The sequence below is a fragment of the Colletotrichum aenigma genome (assembly GCF_013390185.1).
Source record: "Colletotrichum aenigma strain Cg56 chromosome Unknown KSG_Cg56_contig02, whole genome shotgun sequence".
Classification (NCBI taxonomy): Eukaryota; Fungi; Ascomycota; class Sordariomycetes; order Glomerellales; family Glomerellaceae; genus Colletotrichum; species Colletotrichum aenigma.
In genome coordinates this window covers 902,303-923,447 of record NW_023500908.1, presented here as the reverse complement: position 1 = coordinate 923,447, position 21,145 = coordinate 902,303, and the positions used below count along the sequence as shown (strand labels likewise).

Genomic DNA, 21,145 nt, shown 5'->3' with positions numbered 1-21,145 from the left:
GATTGAATGGAACTTCAACGACATAATGTGTACAGAACCTCAAGCTTGCGAGAAGTACGAGATAAATTGACAGTATGTACTTACGGATTATTAAAAGACAGCAGTCATCGACTAACGTCGCTCTATCAAGTGCTTTAATTCCGGCGAGACAAAACTCGCATGTATTTGAGAGCCTCTGAAGGCTTATGCAATTCCAGAGTCTGCATGAAATCTCAAATTTGGCGACACACAGGTTCGCATGCTAGGTTGCAAATGACACCACAGACGTTCCCCCAGGCAGTATTGTGTGAGGTTGCTTCCACCTGGCTTCACCAACACATCATATTCAACCGCACGATGTAGGTAGAAGTTCAGACTCTAGCAAGCGTCCCAAAGGCAGACAATAAAATCTGTGGCTGTGTTCCCAGTGCACTGAGTTCAGCGTTTCTTGGCTCAATCTGGCTAAAGTCAAAGGTTCTTTGAGCCAGAATGTCAGTCTTGCTTCTCAACCTTGGCGATCACCGGGACCAATGAAGGGTAACACCGAGATTCCAGTGACAAGGCTGTGGGGGAGTTGTGCTCCAGACCTCTTAGTCTTTAGCTGTGAGAGGCGAGCGTTCCTCTGTTGACTCTAGCAAAGTGTACTAGGCATAAGCTTAGTGACATTTGGGAGGCGATGACTGAATGTTTCCACTAGTGGGTAGCCACGAGCTCACCCATTTTGGTAAAAGATTTTCCATTCTTGGTAGGAGCTGCGGCTGAGATAATTGAGATCTGCTAACGTCAAAATCCACTAGTTTGACGGCTGGATGGCCACCAGTCACGACGCAGTATTGAAGGCATCGCCATGAGCAGCGTGGCGGGGAAGTTGAGTTGACATGCTTGTGGCGTTGCCAGCGCGAAAAGTGGACCCTAGCGTCTATTGTTCGGCAGCTTGCTTTGTTCCCTATTGTTGAAGTCTATGAAGCATCAGACATAAAGCCTATTGTCCCTTTGATGGACCTTCCAAGTCATGAGATTGTTTCATCGCAAACCAGTTCATCATTAATCATCCTCTCTCACCACACAGCATATCGTTATGCATATTTCTCGCCTAAGTTTTGCCGCTATTCTTGCCTGGGGGTCTGCTGTGACAGCAGCCCCGGCTAGCCATTGCAATGTAGTGGACGCAGTCTATGCAATCTTGAGAGGGCCCCTGAGGGCTGAGGCATCCCAGTTCTGTCTGGGCTACCTCGGAGGTGTGAAGACCACCACAGCAACAACGGTAAGTAGTTACACATGCGTTATTTTCTCTGGTAAATGCTGATGTTGACCCTTTACCAGACGGCCACACAATCAGGCCCGGCCCGAACTGCCACAGTCACGGTGCCAGATCAGACCCAGCCACAAACTGTCACCTTGACCAACGTCAACCAACAAACGATGACCAACACAATTACGGGAGAAGGCTCTACTGCCACTGTGACGGTCACGGTCACTGCCAGAACCAAGACTATCTACCAAAAAAAGAAGCGTAATAACCGTCCTGCATGCCCGCCTGCTCTGCGTCTTTCCGCCGAGAGTCGTATCTCAAGTGCCTGCAGCTGCATCGCCCAACCTACCACTAAGACCATCACCGCCACTGCCAAGGTGACCGTATCGAGACCTCAAGCTACACAGACCGCCCCCGGGAAGACCGTCATTGTCACTGTTACTCAGACGGTTCAGGTCACCAGCCAAACACAGGTTACCCAAACGGTCGCCGGAGATGCAGTCACGCAAACCGTCACCACCACGGTCACCCCCATCCTCGTTAAACCCAAAATCTGCAACGCGAGAGGTCTCCCAAGACCAAACGCTTTCAACTATGACGCAAACTTCAACTCCAGCCAGGCTGACTGCATCGCCTCATGCAAGACAGATGATAGGTGCCTCAGCACTGGCTTCTACCTCGTAACCGACCCTGGCAGTGGTACGCAGACTGGAACCTGCAGGAAATACGACAAGTCTGTCACTGATTCGGCGGACCTTGGTCCTGGATATTACAACTTCAACGACAAGGCTTGCTAAGCTGTTGGAAGATCCAATGACGAATTGCCTATCTCTTGATGTGCTCGGGAAACAGACTTAGATAGACGCAAGTAATACACAAGTCCCTTTTCCTGCTAAACCCATCCGGATGCAATTCCCGCTCAACATCCCTTCCCTCGGACCCTCTTCCGCTCAATCTTTCTCGCCTCTGCGTTCGACTTCTCTGATTTACGCTTGGCTTTCTCTCTAGCCTTCTTCTCGACAGCCTCGATTCTCCCGGGCAGTGGCTGAGGCGAGGGGTTGCCCGTGGAATCCCACATTCCCTCCCCGATCCACGGGTTCTCAATGTAGTAGTACCTGTACCAGCGCCCAACCCGGTAATTCTCCCAAAGGTTTCGCCAATACCGTTTGTTATCACGGCTAGCCTCGTGCACCTCATTTTGCTTCACGGTCAAGCCGTTGAGGGCTCTCTGCTCAGCGTCACGAGCAGCCTTTTCTTGGACTCGCCGTGCCTCCGTTTGTTTGGAAGACGGCAAGCCATAAAACTTGACAAGAACCTCCTTGTCTACTAATGAGTCTGGAATGGCGACATGAACCGAGTGGTGGTCGTTGAACTCGTCAAAGCCGTCCGGGATTTTCCAAAAGTCCTCCCAATTCTCAAGATAGTTCGGGTCCGCCCCAAAGAAGCCGGTCTTCACAGCCGTGTCGATTTCGAACAATGTTTCCAGGAAGGTTGCACACTTGGTGTCTGAAGAGCGTTCCGATCCTTGCAATTCTTTGATGGCAAGAGGCTGAACGGCTTGAACGTAGATTGTTGACCAGTGCAAACGGAAGTTCTTTCGCGACAAGCCTCCGAAGCCCATGAAGTCCACGTCTGGGTCTCGACAAAATGGTATCAAGCCGACCATTTCAATCTTGAGCTCTGGATTCTGCAACCAAGCCGCCTCGTACAACTCGCAATTGGTGAAGATGAGATGTGGGGGTACCTGCAACGATGAAAGCGCCGACAATTTGGAGACAGAGGGCCAGAATAGGGATTGGCTCCATTCTCGATCGACCTTCCAGCCTGATGCGTCGAAGTATCTGATATGGTCTGACGCGCCCTGGGGTTCCGGGTTCATGATGCTGATGTGCTTGATCCAGGTGAGTGTTGCGGTGCGCAGCTCATAATCAGTTGCGCCAACGACATCCCATCCACCCAAGCAGCAAAAGGTGTTGCGAGACCAGAAGATTGGGGCTGACTCTTCATGTATCTGGCGATTGGCCAACAATAGGCTCGTTCCCTCTCTTTTGCCGCAATCACAGTCTGGGATAGTTTCAACGCCGTCTTCGTCGATGTCAATCTGTGTCATGAGAAACGGTGGAGGCTCCGACTTTTGAGGGTTGAAAGTCTTGAATCTGCAATTCAGTTTGTGTCTCTTGTCCCATAGCAGGACTGGATCGATGAGAACCAGCTTGTAAATCTGGTATCGAATGTCGATGGGGACAGTCAAGAACCCGAGTTTTCTTGGCCGGGGAACCGCCCATTCCGATACGTTCGGCCGGACACTGAGTACGATCTGCGGCATCTTGAGAGAGATGGCTAGGGTAGATGTGGTATCGGGGCCTCTCGGTCAGAATGAGGAAATGAGTCGACTGGGAAGAAACGACGAAATATCTTCAGTCCTCTACATGCAATAACACAATTTTGTATTATTTCACTTGCCACAGGCTTAACGTCAGAGTATTCTGGCACGTTCATGAGTGAGTTGGTTGTCCCAGAAAGTAGTACAGTGTGAACGTGTCTGTCATTGATGCTTTGAGTGCATTGATGCTTTGAGTGCATTGATGCTTTGAGTGCATTGATGCTTTGAGTGCATTGATGCTTTGAGTGCATTGATGCTTTGAGTGTTTGAGTGCATTGACACAAAGATCAGGTCGCAATTTTCGAGCGCCCTCCATTGCAATTCCAAAGTCGGGCCTCAATGCTCAGTATCCTCGTATCCTTCAACAAAGCGATTAGCTGGACCTTTCCAATCTTCTCTCCATCTGCTCAGTGGCGGGCGCCCTTCTACAGCATCGCCTGCGCTCCACAGCATTCTTGCTCGGTCTAGAGACTCCGTCACTTCATTATCCGGACAAAGAACCCAGAACTGGTCTTCTTGCATCTTCTTCTCCAAGTACTCCACCAACTGTTCCGGCCACCATGCACCGTCAGGCTTGGAAAGACTCGTCTGCGGGGTCCTCCCACCCATGCCGGTGTGAGTCCATCCAGGAACGAGAAGATGCACTGATACCCTTTCGGTATTTCGCAAGTCGAAACTGAGCTGCTCCGCAATGGAATTTATTGCTGCCTTGGACGCGTTGTACGCAGGATAGCCGGGCGGATTTGTAATGCCCTGTTTTGAACCGGTGATGACGATAGCAGATCGATTGCCAACTTCGGCGCTCGCTTTGACGGATGGAAGGAGTGCGCCAATGCCACAGACCACTCCAAACACATTGGTGTTGAAGGTAGTATGAAAGGAAGCCACAGAGTCAAAAGAAGACTCAGGCTTAATCCCTGCGTTCAAGACCAAAAGAGCAACACGGCCTGGAGGCTGGTCAGTAATGTCGCCATAGGCAACCAACAGAGGATACCATTACGTACCCGAATATTCGTCATCAACTATCCTTTTTAACGCTACCCAGTCATCTGAATGACTGACGTCCATGTGAACTGCTTTCATGGATTGACCGTATGTTTCCATGACATACTTGACGGCGTGCTGGTCCTTGTCGCAAGCGATGACGAACATGCCTGCTTTGACACATTTTTGCGCAAGTGCCAGACCAATGCCAGAGGCTCCTCCGGTGATGATGGCGAGTGATCTCTTCTCAAAAAGCTTCTCCATGATTGTAATCTGTAATTAAGGACTCGCTGTAGAATGATGGATCGAAATACCAACTTCACTCAGAAAGGGCGCCTTTCATCATCCAAGAGACTGCCCTGCTAGTGCAGTGACGGAAGGCGACAGAGAGTCGCTAATAAGAAGCAAAGGATTACAAATCCATTCTTCCGTTGACAAATGCGCAAACATAGAGATACAAAATTTCTTTCATTGGGCCAGTAACATTTCGCTGAAGTCGTATCTTCGTTTTAATCCGACATGAGGCCGAAAGCGGGCCAGTCATTTGCGCCGGGAAATATACCCATCGACGGAGCTCGGCCGATATTCCGGTATATATTTCCCGACAGCTGCAATCTAAGTGATTTCTGAGGTCCATTCATATGCTTTCCTGTACTTTCGCTACACCAAGTCTGGTCCACTTCCCCTTCTTGTTTCTCCGTAATGGTCAGCGCTGGGGTTGTTGCGATCCACGAATCCATGTCTGTTTTGCGATATGTGTCCATTCGGGCTCCCTTCATGTTCCATCTGACTTTCCTTCATTTCTCTGTTCTTGGAGACTTGGGTAGACGGGCTACCATCGATTCCATACAGAAACCAAAGGACAACTCCAACCATCAACGCGCCACCAACGATGTTACCCAAAGTGACAGGGATGACTGATTGATAAATGAACTTCCCAACGCCAAAGTTCGTCCCATAAAACATTCCAATGGGAACAAGGAAGAAGTTTGCGATCGAGTGCTGATAGCCGAGACAAACACTACACAATAGGCGTCAACTCAAAGTCATGTTGTGACGCGTCGAGAAAGGAATTAGACTCACAACGCCCATATCGGTATCCAAATGCCAACGATCTTTGAAAACCCATCCCTGCAGCTTGAAGACATGAACACTGCCAGACCAACAAGCCAATTGCAACCGATGCCTCTCGTAAAGTTATAGCCCCAGTTGATGTTCACTCTGCCCTCTGCCTGAGTCACAGCGTACGTGGATTGCGCATCGGACTCTAGCGCATTACTCCACCACGAAAGAACTCCTGCGAAAAACAGGCACCCTGCGAGGTTGAAGATGTAAGAAACTACCCAGTTTCTTCCAAGGTCGTACCATGACGTCTTGCGTTGCAGAGTTGTGTACATCATGACAGCCATGTTGCTGGTTACCAACTCGACATTGGTGAAAATCGTCAAAACAAAACCGATTGGAAAGGTAAAAGCTGCCACAAATGACGCGAGACCCGGATCGGAGGAACGTAGGCTGGGAGAGCCGCCTGCGACGACAAGGTTGAAGAGTGATCCAAGGGAAATGAAGATACCGCCAAAAAAGGATTTCACAATGAGATCGCCGAACGATAGCTTCGCTTTGGAAAGCCCGGACCGAGTTATGATTTGACAGGACTCTTGAGCAGAGTGAGCATCGGCTTTCTCGTACAAAACCTGCATGTGAGGATCGAATGAGGGTGGCCGTGTTCGGGCTTCCGCGTGAGACATCGACATTTTGAACTATTTCTTGTTCAAAAAGGGATGCATTCCTCATGAGTGATCCCGTTCGGCAAGTTTTCAATGCGACTTTATAGCTACCGCTGCGGCACGTTGCTCTTACGTCGATATGATGTTGCGGAGACATTAGAGTGGGTAGATGACAGTCAGCTGTCTGTAATTGCAACCTAAGTTACTGATCATGCCCGGCCGGCTTATCCGTTCGTAACTTCATCCTAGATATGACCGATTCTGAGTGCCAAGTTGGGACCTGTCGATATAAGAGCAGATTTAGTATGATGAGGACGGAGCAAACGATTCGCTATCAATGGGAATGTGCCTCATTGAGAGAGCAGGAGGAATTGTGGGTCAACGATCGGGTCGGCCTGGGTTGAGGAGAGAGTGGGCCCCGGGAAATCGGAAAATGCCCCAAGAATCCCCGATGAAAGGCCTGTCCGGGCCTATTCGGTGGCTGAAAAGCAAATTCGGATGTGGGGGCTGACGTTGTGATGTCCCTCACCAGAATATCTCGCGGTGACGTAGTTGAAAGACATTTGTCATCATCAACCTATCGAAGCCTCTGCACCATTGCGCGGGGAACTAGAAACAAGTTTGAACAAACACTGAGAATACCGCGTCGTAGTAGAGCCACCTTCGCGACTTCGGAAACCACGCAATACCACTGAACATTGCCCTCCTCTTTGCACGTCAACACTTCAGCCCACTAACAAAAAGCACAATGGGTATCGAAGGAAAGAATGTTCTGGTGGTGAGTCTCAGACCAGTTCTGGAACATCATAATTACTATCTAACAGGGCCATGTAGACCGGGGCCTCCATGGGCATCGGCGAAGCTATTGCTGCGGCTTTGGCGGCCGAGGGCGCCAACCTAGTCCTCCTGTCTAGGTCTGAGGTGAGCCAATGTTCATCAAGGTGAAACTGGCAATTGTCAATTTGCAGGCTGATGGAGGCGATTCATAGCGAACCTTGGCCAAGCTTGCGAACAAGCTTTCACTCACACACGGAAACCTCAAGATTATTTACCGTGCCGCTGATGTTGGCGACTTCGACTCTGTGGACAAGGCCATTGCTTCAGCAGTTGAGGCAATGGGGCAGATTGACATCCTGGTCAACAATGTGAGTCATCTGTCTTCGAGGATTCGCAAAAGAAACTTACAAAGCATGTAAACAGGCTGGCCTTGCCTTGGGGGCTCCTGCGACGTTCCCCGAGTTGAAGATTCAGGATGTCATGACCATGGCTAGCACCAACGTCAACGGCATGATGTACGTCACGCATTCGGTCCTTAACAGATCGATGATGAAGGAGAAGCCCGGCAAAGGAGTTATCTTGAATATTACGTCCGTTACTGGCTTGGAAGTTCCGCCTTTCCCGGGTGAGGCGGTTTATCATGCCAGTAAGGCTTTCCAGGAGGCATTCACGAACTCGATTCGCAACGAGCTGGTAAAGACAGACATCAAGGTTCTGGCACTTCGGCCAGGTGTTGTCACCACCAACTTCCATTCCCAACGAGTTGGTCACGACAAGGAGAAGTACGACTCTTTCATCGAGGGATATGAGTAAGTTGTTTTCTCGGATCAATGATACGCGAGGTGGCTGATAAGTTGATTCTAGTCCGCTCATATCCGACGACATCGCTCAGGCGGCTTTGTATATGCTAGACCAACCGCCCAACATCTCTATCAAGGCTTTGGATGTTGTGCCAACTGGTAGGGCTTGTTAATACCACGCTTGAGGATCTCGATACTGACAAGATTCAAGCCCAGAGATCACTGAACGTGTTCGATAAAACATGGACCGACCGAAGCCACTGAATAAGTTCTCAACAGATGAGGCGCCTGGTACTTCAAAGTACGACATGGAATTAGGCGTGACGGCAATAATCGTTAGGAGGAATACAACATATTGTCTTCATCACCATCGGCGATAGAGTTTGAACATAATCAACAGACATTGAATTGACGGGTTCAACGTCTCTGTTATTATTTCGGCTTCTTTGCAGGGACAAGATCTCTTTGCATGGCACCACTAGCCTCTCGCAGTCTGACCCAGATCAACTTACACGTGTCTATGATGGAAGACGGCCTTTGTGTGAGGGGAGTAGCAAAATATCGTCGGATTGTCATCAGGTATTGCCGTCCTGTACCGAGGATTAGCGTCTCCTCCGCAAGGTCCTGGTCCCTGGCCAGAGCACAGGTAAAAGATCTGGAGAGGTTCGCGGAGTGATCCCCAACTTGCAAGCGTCAGATATAAAAGATAGGTTCGCGTAGGCGACCCAACCACGTCTGGACAGCGTTGGCAAAACCCTTCGAGGTTTTGACGCCTCTGATGTTGCCGACGTCGACATCGTGATACTAGGTCTATTCATATTTTGACAGCGTTGATTTGACCAGCCAAGGCAATGTGAATATAAATTTGAGAGACGCGCGCCATCATATTATTTGAATACGCATGTTGCGGCACATGCAAGGGGCCTCTCGTCACAATGATGATGATATTGTTATTCGTTGCAACCTTATTGTTTTCTTTGACACGCACTTCTTCAAGCGTACTTGCCTGAATTGTAATGAGCCTTCCATTGCTGATTTAAACCTAGAACAAAGTATTTCGTACACGACGCATTTCCTGTGTTTGTTGGAAACAATGACTACGCTCGCTACATCGGTCCCGAGCCGGTCTACTGCTGCCAACCACACAAATGAGTCGTCGGGGTTAAGGGGTGTTTGTCTCCGCGCCAAGATCTACTTACTTGCACTGCAGCAGGTTTTGTATTGGAGAACCCCTGCCAGTCAGTTGACGGAGGCAAGGAGGTTAGCGATGCAATTGCTGGGCAGAGGAGTGTGCATTTCTAACCGCATTAGTGCTCAGTCACTGCGGGCGCGATATGACTCATCTTCCTCTGCCTATCAGACGAACCTGTAACCGAGATTCCCTGACGTTTTGCAGAGGAAATCATGTCATACCACGTACGAAAGCTGTGCTTCTCTGGAAAGTCTTCGGCGCGGATTTGTTGATTGCCCCGAAGCCGAATGCGCCGCTTGATTCGTTTCGACGCTCTATCTCCACTGACATCCAAGGTCACGAAAGCCATCTACAGATCGTGAAAGTGAACTGCTAAATCAATCTTTCATACCTCCCGCCTCTGAAAACCATTGCCAAAACATGGCTGTCCCGTCTTGCTGTGTGAAAGCCTTCGAGTGGGATGGCACCCCCGTCGGCCGCATCGACAAGATCAACAATTTGCAGGTCTACGTTACCGGCAACAATTCTGATATTGCTGTCCTCTATATCCATGACCTTCTCGGATGGAGTTTTCCGAATGCCAGATTACTCGCCGACCATTTCGCCCGGGAAGCGAACGCGACTGTGTACGTACCCGACTTCTTCGGCGGAGAGACCTTGCCATTTGAACCCATTCTTCAAGGGCGATGGCACGAACTTGACCTAAAGGGCTACACCATGAGGAACTCTCGTGAGATCCGAGAGCCTGAGATCTTGGAGTTTGCTAGGACCCTGCGTCAAAAGTATAAAAAGATTGGAGCAGTGGGATATTGCTATGGGGGCTGGGCTGTTTTCCGTCTGGGCGCGAAAGAGCATCAACCTCCTCTGGTGGACTGCATTTCAACAGGGCACCCAAGTATGCTGACCAAGGAGGATATCGACAACGTCTCGGTTCCGGTTCAGGTTCTAGCCCCAGAGCACGACTATGTTTTCAACGCGGAGCTTAAGTCTCACTTCTTTGAGACCCTTCTCAAGAAAGGCGTGGCCTTCGACTACCAGCATTTCCCTGGAGTGGAGCATGCATGCTTGGTCCGCGGGGACCCAAAGAAACCCGGTGAAAGAGATGCCATGGCAAGGGGCAAGAACTCAGCCGTCAGCTGGTTCAATCAGTTTCTTGGCTGAAATGAAGATTCCTGTTCTCCACGCAGCATCTTCACGTATTGATCGCGTACAGCAGGTTGTCTTCTCACAAGTTGAGAGTCATTTACTGGTCAGTAAAATCGTACAGAGCAAAGGCCCAGAGGGATTCAAATTGAATATCGACGTATGTATGTGTCATTCTGGAAGGACGTGACATAATTGAATGAACTGCGCAGGGCTCAGACCTATGATGAGAAGTGAAAACACACTCCCCAATGCATGGACAAGGAGATGGGCGCCATTAAGCATCATACCTTCCTCAGAGTATACTATGTCCCAAGGCCGCTGATAATACACAGTCATCTGCCTTCTAAATCTGAAAGACCACCCAATCAGCACCGAGCACGCATTCAACCCGTTCACTGGAGTCCATAGCGTGGACAAAGTTGCCAACGGCCCTGTTCCGCATACGCCAAACCCACTTCTGACTTTGGTGTGCGTGAATCCATTTGGCACCGCGCAAGCCTCTAGTCCGTTCGTTGGCTTGCGTAAATCGTATTGTTTGGCGAACCGACCGACCTCACAGACATTTAGAACGTCTCGAACAAAATTATTCATGAAATCTTGGAAATCCCATTGTCATTCAGTTCCTCTATGGATCGATCGTACCCATCCGAAGATGACAAGAATCGGCGCATTTCAACTCACCTGGAGCAGTTTCACAAGACACCAGACCGTCCCGTGGCGCAACGAAAAAGTATTGCATGTGGGTTAGGAAACCGCAAGTGCCAAACACTTCTTGATTCCTGGTGTAGACTGCACCTGCGGGTATGTTACGGGACCAAAATCCGTTGATAAGCGGGTCTGGGGTGCGTAAGACCTGCAGAAAGATGCAAAGGTTCAAATCGAATGAAAGGATTCTTGCCGATAGCTCATTGGGACATGTCACTATCACCGGCGATGAGATACGGGCCTGATGGAGTGGGCGTGGAGGCAGACAAAGCTGCAACAACCAGGATGAGCAGGAACTCATGCTGTTGAGGGTACGGTTTTGATCGATGGATTGGGACTCCGAATATTCGATATATCTATCTCAAGAGGAAGATTGGGGGATTTATATGTCTAATCATCCTCGTTGCAAACACAGTAGATCGGATCTGGATAGTTATCTCTGCTTCCACAGCCTACAGCGGCTGCTTCACATGCAACCACAATGGGCTCGATTGCTGTAGCATGTATCGGAAGCTCTTCAATGTTCCTAATGCTCCTCGTAGGACTTGGAATCGGAAGTATCGGCCATTACTACTTGACTCTATCTCCGAACACTTCTCTTTGATCTTCGAGCCTTTATCAACGAATGTGTTGCATCGAAAACACGCCGGACAATGAGGCTAGCGCATGCTCACTTGAGGTGGGGCTGAAACAAAGCTCGACACGCATCGATTCTTCCGACATGTCAAGATCTTCTAACCCAAAAGGTTGAGCAGTAGATGCCGGGAGCTTTCCTGGATACACTCACCTTTCTTGGCAGATGAAGGGCAGGTCTTCACACGTGAAAGAAACCAAGACTTGAGTTGGAAGTTCCAAATGGTAACTGCCAGCGATTAGATTGGCAGGCATGTTGGTTGATTACAGACAATGTTCATCTTGATGGCGCAGCAATCAATTAGTACAAGACTGTGAGGAGGTCGAAAGGTGTTGGGATGAACAATTATTGGACTTTCTGGCATCAGATATCACGTCTCTTGGATGATCTTTCTCGAAAACGGCAACGAGAGTGGAGATACAACACGCTGGTATCTCGCCGAGGTCCTCTGAGTTCATCCCCGGTTGATGAGAAGGCTTTTGCCTCCCACATCCAAAAGACCTCCGAACTGCCCGCCGGCCATGCCGTACGCGTGGAAAATCACACTGCCGACCCAGACTTGCACCTGGCCCGACTTGTACCGCAGTCGCTAGCTACTCCATAATCACAGCATCCCCCGCTGGAGCTGCACTCAAACGCATGCGTCTTTACACGCTTGGTCTTGACAGCATAGCTACCAGCTCCAACCACACAGTTGCCGCAGTAAACCCCCTGAGTAAGTCCGGTCACACATGCGCAGCCATTGTAGGTACATGCCCGCTGAGCCAACTCAGCAGGTATCGGCTCGCGGACCTGGATGTTGGAGCCGTTGACTGCTGCAACGACAGCTGAGATGAGCAGGATGAGAGACCTGAACCGCATTTTGACGAAATAAGTTGCGATTGGCTGCAGTCTGTACAATAATTAGCCTTACTGAAGAGAGTAGTGACCCAAGTTATGGTTCACTTACCGCTGAACCGGCTTGAAGGGAAATGGAGGAGAGAGAGAGAGAGAGAGAGAGAGAGAGAGAGAGAGAGAAACAGAGAGAGAGAGAGAGAGTCAACGTCGGAAAGTGTTTAACAACGGTTCCACAGGGCCTGGCTGATTGTGCCACAAATCCTCCACTAGCGGCTCGGGAAGAAGCGGTGGCCGAAGACTTTATAGACAACAATCATCATATGATGACGGTGGTTGAATTGAAACCCCATTTTGCGGCGGCCAGCCTATTTAGACTCGTTCGACTCGATGCCCGTCTGACATCGTCGGATGCGACGTTGAAGCAAGGCACCCAATAGTTCTCTTATTGGGGAAGGTGGTTACTGCAGCTAGCCACTAGCTCATTCAGCTGTGGCTGCACTCGATAGAAGAAGCAAGCGATCAACCTTGCTTAGCATTGTCTCCAATGAACGACCATGACAGGTTGGACCTTGGGGCGTTTGTTTCGCTGAACGATGGGTGGCGTTGGCCACGCTCAGTCATTGGATGTTGTGATGGGCCAAAGGCGAGCCGAACACCGACTGAAGAGGAGATTTCGGATACGAGTCGCACTCCGCGAGCTCTCGCCCCATTGGTACAGCTGTGCCTATTGTCTGGATCCAGAGGAACTCGACGTTGGCGATTGTAACCGATGTGGTGGGATCAAGACTGTGGTAGTGTAATAAACGGCGATTACGCCGACCACTTCACAGTATGGATGCCCACTAGCTACGGATATTCGCGTGCCGAGGCCGGACTGCTGATAATTCGAGCGATCATCGCAAGAACGGCCATTGAGACCCCTCTCTCTTCCAGTGTCTGGGCCAGGCCACTGATCTGAGGCTTGAGTTGATCGGGGAACTCGAAGTCAGAATGATCGGGGAAGGAGATAGGTGTTTGAGACGTTAGCAGTGTGTACGTCTCGTAGTAAACCTCGGCATCTTTCCATCGATTGGCAAAGCGAGACAAGGTCGATCCACAATCTTCCAAGGCCTGTAGGGTATCGGGAGCTTGGAACGCTGTGCTGCGATAGATGTAGGGAGTTCCCCAGAAGCAAGAAATGAGAATAATTCCAACAGTGAACTGTTCGAGAAGCTGTACCACTAGAAATCAGTGTGCTAAACATTAGATTGAATTCGGGGGTGTATGGCAACCTACCGTGGTCCACGTACAGTACACCATGGGTCGGTGTTCCTGGATACGACGAAAGCACCTCGCATTCTCACTGGCTGCAGTCAAGAGAACAGCATGATCGTCAATGTTGGGGACGGCTATCTCGTTCTGGAATAAACAGCAGATACAGTAGTTGTAGAGCATGAGCATCGATAGCGGATGACAGTTGGTTGACCTGTCGGTATTGCTGGAGATGAGGGGAATCATTCCTTTCCATTGATCCAGTTCAGCCTTAATCTCGTGGATGGTTTGAATTCGATAATCGCTCTGGCCGTTCAGAGCTCGCATCTGCTTCCAGAACCTCCGTATCTTTGATTGAGTCCGACGAATTGCGAACAGATGCTCGAAGTTCGCATCGATTAGGCCGCCGTCGAAGGTAAGCCAGATGCTCTGGTTCCAAATCTTTGCACGAGTCAGTCTCACAGTCATTTGAGTAACGCAGGCAGAATCGGCACCAACCTTCTCATCTAGTACATCAACCAACTCATGCAATCGATGAGGCCACGTCGAGGCTATCACTTCGTAGACTGAGTAACAATGTATGAGCAGCCCTCTGTCCTCACAAGTCTCCAGAACAGCTGGGGTGGTCGTGGCGTCCAGACTCGTAAACGATCCCGGCGCTTCGTAATTCGATAATCTTCGGGCGATCTCTAAAGTCGATTTTCCGGTGTTGTCTCGTAGTTTAAAGTGATTCGGACTGTGGAGAGCATAGACTAGGAGCAAAAGGTGAGCCTTCAATTGAGCGCTAGGCCCCTGGAGAAATGCATCTGGCAGACAATGAACCACGGCTTGATTGTAAAGGGACGTGGACCGCGCGATGTGTGGGCACCCTCTGGTAGAGGGGCTTGAATAGAGAGCACCTATGGCGCATACTATTTGGACGAAGTAAGACTGATAATTGTTGGAGGGCACCTTTTGTTCGACGCACGCTTGGAACCATTCAACAAGGACGTTCTCGTCCAGAAACGACCAGTTGGGGTGAACGAGTTGGAAATAACAGGCTAGGTCGGCTCTTCTTAATAGCCCAATGTCGTTGTCAGAGGGTGGGTTGGGAAGGAATATGTTATCGTGAGTGGCGGATGGTGTTTGGATCATGGCGATGACGCCATCTCGTGATGCTGCCAAAGAGGGCGAGCTGCGCCTATGATGCTGTCAACGATATGACACTAACATCTCCCCAGGCCGTCCAACTTACTCTGAATTGACTGCTTGCATTCTCTCCATGATCTCCAAGTTTGACGATGATTGTAATGAGGGACCGGCTTCTGTGGTGACCGTGCTGGGTGATCGAGTAAGGGATGGTGGATCCAGGGTAGCCGCGATTCCAAATGTCGATTGTCCGGGAAGCGGCTGATTTGACGGATTTCCCTGCTTCCTGATCAAGACCATACAGTTCGCGAGACTTCTCTCGACCTGGGCAAGACGCATCTCAAGTCCTTTGACGTACTCCCATGGCACTGACGCAGCATCCCTGGGCTTTCGCTCCTGGAACCGAACACATTCTGACCCTGCTCTCTTGCATTCACCGCATTTGGGAAGGGCATGGTCGCACTTCTTCTTCCGATGTCGACAGCGTATACAGGCGATCGATGGTATGTCGCTTGGGCTTGATGTTCGCGTCATCTGACGAGCCCTCGGTGTATCGGTTTGGTCGGATCCTGGGCGGCTGCTTCTTTGTGGGTCGACTGGAGGTCCCCCGTACGCACTCTTCGCGTTAATCTTTGGCAAAGTTGACGACACCGTTGAAAATTCGCCTTGGTTCTTCTCTCTGGTATCTGTAGGAGCAGGAAGCGTGATGACATGGCGAAGGAGTAAGTCTGGGAGCAGAGAATAAGGCAACAGAGGCATGCATGGGTGGTCAGGGGTGATAGCCGTAGACGATGCGTTTCGTTAGAGACTTTAGGGTACAGAACTGTCGGTAGAGTCTTGTAAGGTAAGATGGAGGGCGAAGGCCACCACCCCTGGACAGGGCTGCCACGCTGGTCCGATCTCTTAGGCGCACACGGCCACTTAGGAGCTCTACCCCCCCCGCACGATTCCAAGGCTGTTCCCCGCCACTGGAGTACAGCAACACGAACTATACCATGTGATTCAAATCCGGCCATATTAGTTCCTATGAAAGGACGAGTCCTAAATTCGACGTACATCGAGTCATTGACTGCCCTTCCCACAAGCCCAGCCGCTAGTCCAACCAACCACTACCACATTGACGGATCAGCTACTCTCCCTACGCAGAAAGGCGTAGGCACAGTTTTGCCCCAAGATTAGATGCCGGTCTTTCTCGTTGCCATAATACTGGCTCCTCTGAATTCGGTCCTCTGAATTCGGCCTATCTTCCAGTGGAACCCAAGTCCGCAACAAGGTTATGATTGCCAGCAACGGCAATCATAAACCTCAAGATCAAATTTCTGCAGACTTTCCTTCCAAACCCCTGGTTAAATCACTCTCGGTGGACACTTCAAGGAGTCCGGTGGATTGTTGTTCGTAGCAAAGTCTCAGGGATCGAAGGTACAGAATCCTTTGGCAGTGATTTACCGTCTGCCGTTCTGCATCTGCAGCGGATGAAGGTCGGTGTAATTTTGCACACCACATCGCGCTACCGCATCGCGCTGCATACCAAGCTTCTGACTGGCTGCGGATGTATGATACCCGTTACATCCGCGCGAAGCTTTACATGACGCGACGAGCCATGTTTATCGACAACATCGATCGTGATGGGCCTTGAGCGGGCCTCTACGTAACTGCCGGTCCTCCGTAAAATCGTACAAGGTCGCGTTGTTGCTGAAAGTTTACGTCAGGTTGGTATCCCCGTTGCTACAACCCCTAATTTGGTAATTTGGGACATCTTGAACTACATCGCTGCATCCAATGTTGGTATCAGTTGCATATTCTTTGACAGCTTCGTTGTGGGTTGCTTGTTGAACTCTGCCAGCTGGTTGAGCAGCAAGTTGACTAGGCAATCTGGATAGACTTTCGCAAGGGCACCTATCTCCTTCGAATCCGTTCTCGTGAAGACATAGATGGGTTTTTCCAGGGCACACAGCAGCTTTCCATCCTTGGTGTACTCTGTCCGCTTTGCCCCCCGATATCCGCCCACAGATGCCGCCATTCGGGGCCGAACCAAAGAGTGGAGCCCGGTTTTCGGTGACAGACCCATAAATTGCCGTCATTGGGAGATTCTGTCGGACTGAAAGTCCGCCGCAGGAACGCCCCTTTGCCAGCCCCGGGATGATCGGCCCCCTTGGCGTGACAGGAATCAAGTGAGACAAGCCTTCTTGCAGGACCTTTTGCCTAGGCAAGTTCTTGCCGTCTCCAAAGGCCCCGCCGTCAGATGGAGACATCTCCAACCACTTGGCTCCAAGCCAAACGCTTAGACCGCGTTGGTCAGCAATTTGTGAACTACAATACTGAGTAAGGCCGTAAAGCTGCCAGGGGTCCCTGAGAAACTTTACGTGACGTTACGTCGACAGCTGTAAAGAAGAACATGAGTCGGGTCCACTTAGAGGGCGGATTAATCTTTAGGGGGAGCGGCTGCCTTATTCGTACGCTGGCTTCACTCATGCGCACCTAACGATACTCGCAAATGGTCCGCGACTCTAACTCAACCGGGGTATATAACCTACCGGTGGGATAGGAATATATTTTGATATGCAATTGGCCCGTGATGGCGGGGTTCGCTTTTGCGCCCTACGTACGGCTGACTGCTAATGCCCGTGAAAGTCTGAGGGTTCCTGTCTGCCATTCATTGAGGTGCTCTGTGGCGCCGCGCGGTGCACCTAAAGGAACCTTACATTGGAATGTCAAGGACACTGAGTTCGCTACTACTGCGAGGTATCCTCGTTTTCGTGATACGGAGAGAGCCCATGCGCCCTCAATTACAGAATTACCTTCTCATCTGGAATGAACCAGTCAGATGAAGTGTAAAACGAAGTCAAATCTTGCCGCCGCTCCATTCAACCGCCTGTCTTCATTTACGAAGTCATCGATGCGTAGAGCATCATTATGCTGCAAGAAGCCTCAGACACTGACCATTCAACGCTGTACGTGTAAGCGCTTAGCCGGCCCGTCGCAGTAAAGTCGCCTCTGTTCATTTCACGATTCTCATGGGCGAAAACCCACGGCAAGCTACGCACAGACTTGGAATTTGCTTTTATTCACAAGATCAGGCGAGTTCCATCGGCGGGCGCCTTCGCTGCAGGCTAATGTCTCACCGCGCGCATCGCGCGCATTCCATCAGGGTGCACGATAGGTTTGATGGGGTGAAATTTCAAATCAGACCTTGCTCCACAGATTCAGGGGAGCCGGCTGGAGCCGTAATTGCTGCTCGCCTGCTTCCGATCGTCTGTCAGATGTTAACAAGGATGACGACCATATCTTAAGGGACGGTAACCCTGTTAGACGAACTTCAATTGAGAGTCTAAAGCCCTTAGGCTGCGCTGGTCGTGGTTGACAGCCACGAGGTTTTACGGAGAGATTCTGCCTTTTCTGCCTGGGGCAAATTCCCCCATTTACTGTCCATCTCGGACTCATTGGGTACGGACCTGTAATTTCAATACCGAGCAAAAACGATCAACGGCGTATCTTCTTTGTTTCTTCCATGTCAGACGCTCTCGATGATTGCTCGAAGTAGCATGAAGGACTACTTGACCAGAGCTAGCATGCTGTTCTCTCATTCGGAGTTGGCCACGATTGAACGTCGACCAGGAAGACGGTACTGCGGTGAGTCGAATCGCTCAGGAACGGACAGCCTGGTAGTTATGATAGATTTTGGGCGACATCTTGGACAAGAATTGTTGCAGATGAAAGATCTTGACGAACAGTTGCATCCCGAGTTTGCAAATTGATGCCCTCATCAAACGTATGTGCAGGCAAGATGGTCCGTGGCATACAAGCCATCGGATTCACGGCGCATCAGACTTCCTATTCGAGAAATCAAACCGACACACGCGCACGTGATCACCTGCATGGCAGCCAGCAAGACCATGAAGCTTTTCTTTCAATTCGTACACCTTGCTGAATCTTTCGGAAGACGATACGGATATCAATCAGATAGGCAGCTTTCCGTGTTTGTCGGGTAAGTACCCGGCTCGGGATTACTAATACAATGACTCAAGTTAATCAGTGCATCGGACGTTGTCTCCGAAGCCCGGACTAGGAGCACCATCATTGCACAGCACAAAATTGCGTGGGTCCGATCACGGCCCTCCGAAGACCCCTGTAATCTCTCGGTTTTCGGACCGTAGTTGCGCAGGTGGTGCTCCATTCATGTTCATCAGTGACAGTAGCGACTGATGAGACTCACCGTCCAAGAAATGCTTCATATTATCAATCTTGACCCACCGAGTCGATAGGAATTGAGCCATTATTACCTTGACTTCTTGTTGGATGGCGAGACTAATGATAACGGATCACATCCCGAGATCGCAATCCTGCGTGTAGTAGAGGATTTGTACATAAGATGCGTGTGAACAAGAAGGCATCTATTCCAGGCCATATGACAACTTCACGAAGCCCATCTCAACCCATATCCTCGGCCGCATTTACGACGAATAATACGTAAAAACTATCCAATCATCATGCAGAAGATCAACCCCGTCGGTTGGGTAGGTACAGGACGCTCCCTCACTAGGATACCTTGCTGAAACGACGACTAGTATGGCCTCGGCTCTATGGGCCTACCCATGGCACTCAACCTGCATAAGAAGCTGCAACAACATGGGTCCAGCCTGACATTTTCGAACCGAACTTTATCCAAGGGGGATGCGTTGGTCGACGCAGGGGCCGTCGCAAAGAGCTCCATAGTGGAGGTTGCCCAAACATGCGATGACATCTTCACCATGGTAAGTCTTTGTCTGAAGTGGAGTTTTACCCTAGTCTGACCAACTGTTCAGGTCTCTGCCGACGCAGTCCTTCAGGCTTTGGTAAAGGAGCTCGTTAACAGTGGCATCAGCTTGAAGGGCAAGACTTTGGTGGACTGCTCCACAATTCACCCTGACACCGCAGCAGCAGTGTCAGAGACGCTGCAAGAAGCTGGCGCTATCTTTATCGCTGCCCCTGTCTTCGGTGCTAGTCCGGTTGCTCAAGCTGGACGATTAATCTTTGCCATGGCTGGCCCGCAAGCTACGATACAACGTCTGGAGCCTCTGGTCCTGGACGTTATGGGTAGAAAGGTAATCGACATGGGCGAGGATGTTACCAAGTCTCCCATGCTCAAAGTTACTGGGTCAGTGCCGAGTGCCCCTCCTATTCGTTGTCGTATGATTCGTATTGAACACCTCTGACATTTCTGGTAGAAATGTGCTGCTAGTTGTCTTCTTGGAGGCTATTGCAGAGACTCAAGTTCTTGCCGAACACAACGGCATCGGTACGAATGCGATGGAGGAGCTCATCTTCGAAAACTTTGGACCTGTTTTGGGAAGTTATTCGCGCCGCATGACCAGCGGCTCGTGGGCACCTAAGGAGGGCTGGGCTGGATTTGCGGTTTCAAACACCATCAAGGACGCAAAGCACGCGCTGCGGGTGGCTGGTGACCTCGGGGTGAGAATGCCGGCTCTCGATATCGCAACCAACAACATGCTGAGTGCCAGGGCCTATGGGGGTGAGAATCTGGACGGTGCTGCCCTATACGGAACCTTGCGGTCTCAGGCTGGACTCCCTTTTTGGTCAGAGAACAGTCGGCAAGAGTGATCTTCTGAAGATTAGATGGATTTGAACGTTACATAGAGATAGACTTTTCGTAGACATTAGACAGATACCCTACGGCAAATGAGGAAACCGATTTTGATATGGATAATGCAGGACCGAAGACCAATAACCACCGTGGGGAGTGGCGACCTGAGGTCGCCGACCTCCGGGCCGGTTTCCGTATCAGTACGTCAGAATACGTCCGACCTACTGTTTGTCGCATTCAACGTCGCCTTATTGGGTAGCATCTGCCGAGACACAAAGGTTACGAGGTGATGTTACGAGAAATTTGGCGAAAGATTTGACGACGTGAAGAAGCATTAAAGTAAGGGAAATCGTTGCGAGTATCCTCGGCCTTAACTCCTAGTTGGTCGAGGATGCACAATGATCATGTCAAACTTCGTGACCACCAATGCGACTCAGCCCTAGATATGTGTCAAGACTAAATGCAGTGTATGATTTGCGTGTTCTGATGCCGCTTCGCTGGCTCCAAAGTACGGGCTCAGAGAATTTCGGTTGTCGGTTGCGTCGTTCGCGGATGGAACCTGGTCTAGTTCTATCGACGACGGTTATGACGGATCAGATTCCGCCTGCACCGGAGTCAAACGGGAAAACCTTGCGCTGCCCAAGCTTAGCTTAGACTTCATCTGAAGCATCTGAAACAGTGTCACTGTCGGGAACATGGCAAGTATCATCACGGGCCAATCCACTCAAAGAATATCACCTAAAACAGGATGCGCCACGTTGCGATTTGA

General features: G+C 50.4%; 7 protein-coding genes across 7 annotated transcripts; 4 read left to right on the top strand and 3 right to left on the bottom strand.

Annotated features, from left to right (window-relative positions):
- Positions 1–1,057: 1,057 nt before the first annotated feature.
- On the top strand, positions 1,058–2,028 carry CGCA056_v002277 (uncharacterized protein; the record flags this gene model as incomplete). The annotated part of the gene is made up of 2 exons (XM_037317536.1): positions 1,058–1,243; positions 1,303–2,028. The coding sequence occupies 2 exons, from the start codon at positions 1,058–1,060 to the stop codon at positions 2,026–2,028; spliced, it is 912 nt and encodes a 303-aa protein (XP_037183008.1).
- A 122-nt stretch (positions 2,029–2,150) lies between these two features.
- Positions 2,151–3,557, bottom strand: CGCA056_v002276 (uncharacterized protein; the record flags this gene model as incomplete). Its single annotated transcript, XM_037317535.1, has 1 exon — positions 2,151–3,557. One exon carries the CDS (start codon positions 3,555–3,557, stop codon positions 2,151–2,153), a length of 1,407 nt encoding a protein of 468 aa, XP_037183007.1.
- A 393-nt stretch (positions 3,558–3,950) lies between these two features.
- ykvO-0 (putative oxidoreductase YkvO) lies at positions 3,951–4,862 on the bottom strand (the record flags this gene model as incomplete). Its single annotated transcript, XM_037317534.1, has 2 exons — positions 3,951–4,561; positions 4,619–4,862. The coding sequence occupies 2 exons, from the start codon at positions 4,860–4,862 to the stop codon at positions 3,951–3,953; spliced, it is 855 nt and encodes a 284-aa protein (XP_037183010.1).
- A 2,211-nt stretch (positions 4,863–7,073) lies between these two features.
- Positions 7,074–8,128, top strand: sdh (Serine 3-dehydrogenase; the record flags this gene model as incomplete). The annotated part of the gene is made up of 6 exons (XM_037317533.1): positions 7,074–7,103; positions 7,160–7,246; positions 7,315–7,470; positions 7,526–7,911; positions 7,967–8,061; positions 8,121–8,128. The coding sequence occupies 6 exons, from the start codon at positions 7,074–7,076 to the stop codon at positions 8,126–8,128; spliced, it is 762 nt and encodes a 253-aa protein (XP_037183009.1).
- A 1,386-nt stretch (positions 8,129–9,514) lies between these two features.
- Positions 9,515–10,255, top strand: tropI-5 (Hydrolase tropI; the record flags this gene model as incomplete). The annotated part of the gene is made up of 1 exon (XM_037317532.1): positions 9,515–10,255. One exon carries the CDS (start codon positions 9,515–9,517, stop codon positions 10,253–10,255), a length of 741 nt encoding a protein of 246 aa, XP_037183955.1.
- Positions 10,256–13,262: 3,007 nt separating this feature from the next.
- On the bottom strand, positions 13,263–14,930 carry CGCA056_v002272 (uncharacterized protein; the record flags this gene model as incomplete). The annotated part of the gene is made up of 4 exons (XM_037317531.1): positions 13,263–13,636; positions 13,706–14,108; positions 14,580–14,847; positions 14,902–14,930. The coding sequence occupies 4 exons, from the start codon at positions 14,928–14,930 to the stop codon at positions 13,263–13,265; spliced, it is 1,074 nt and encodes a 357-aa protein (XP_037183004.1).
- A 4,352-nt stretch (positions 14,931–19,282) lies between these two features.
- On the top strand, positions 19,283–20,393 carry CGCA056_v002271 (Glyoxylate/succinic semialdehyde reductase 2; the record flags this gene model as incomplete). The annotated part of the gene is made up of 4 exons (XM_037317530.1): positions 19,283–19,309; positions 19,361–19,546; positions 19,598–19,929; positions 20,000–20,393. 4 exons carry the CDS (start codon positions 19,283–19,285, stop codon positions 20,391–20,393), a joined length of 939 nt encoding a protein of 312 aa, XP_037183006.1.
- Between the last annotated feature and the right edge of the window lie 752 nt (positions 20,394–21,145).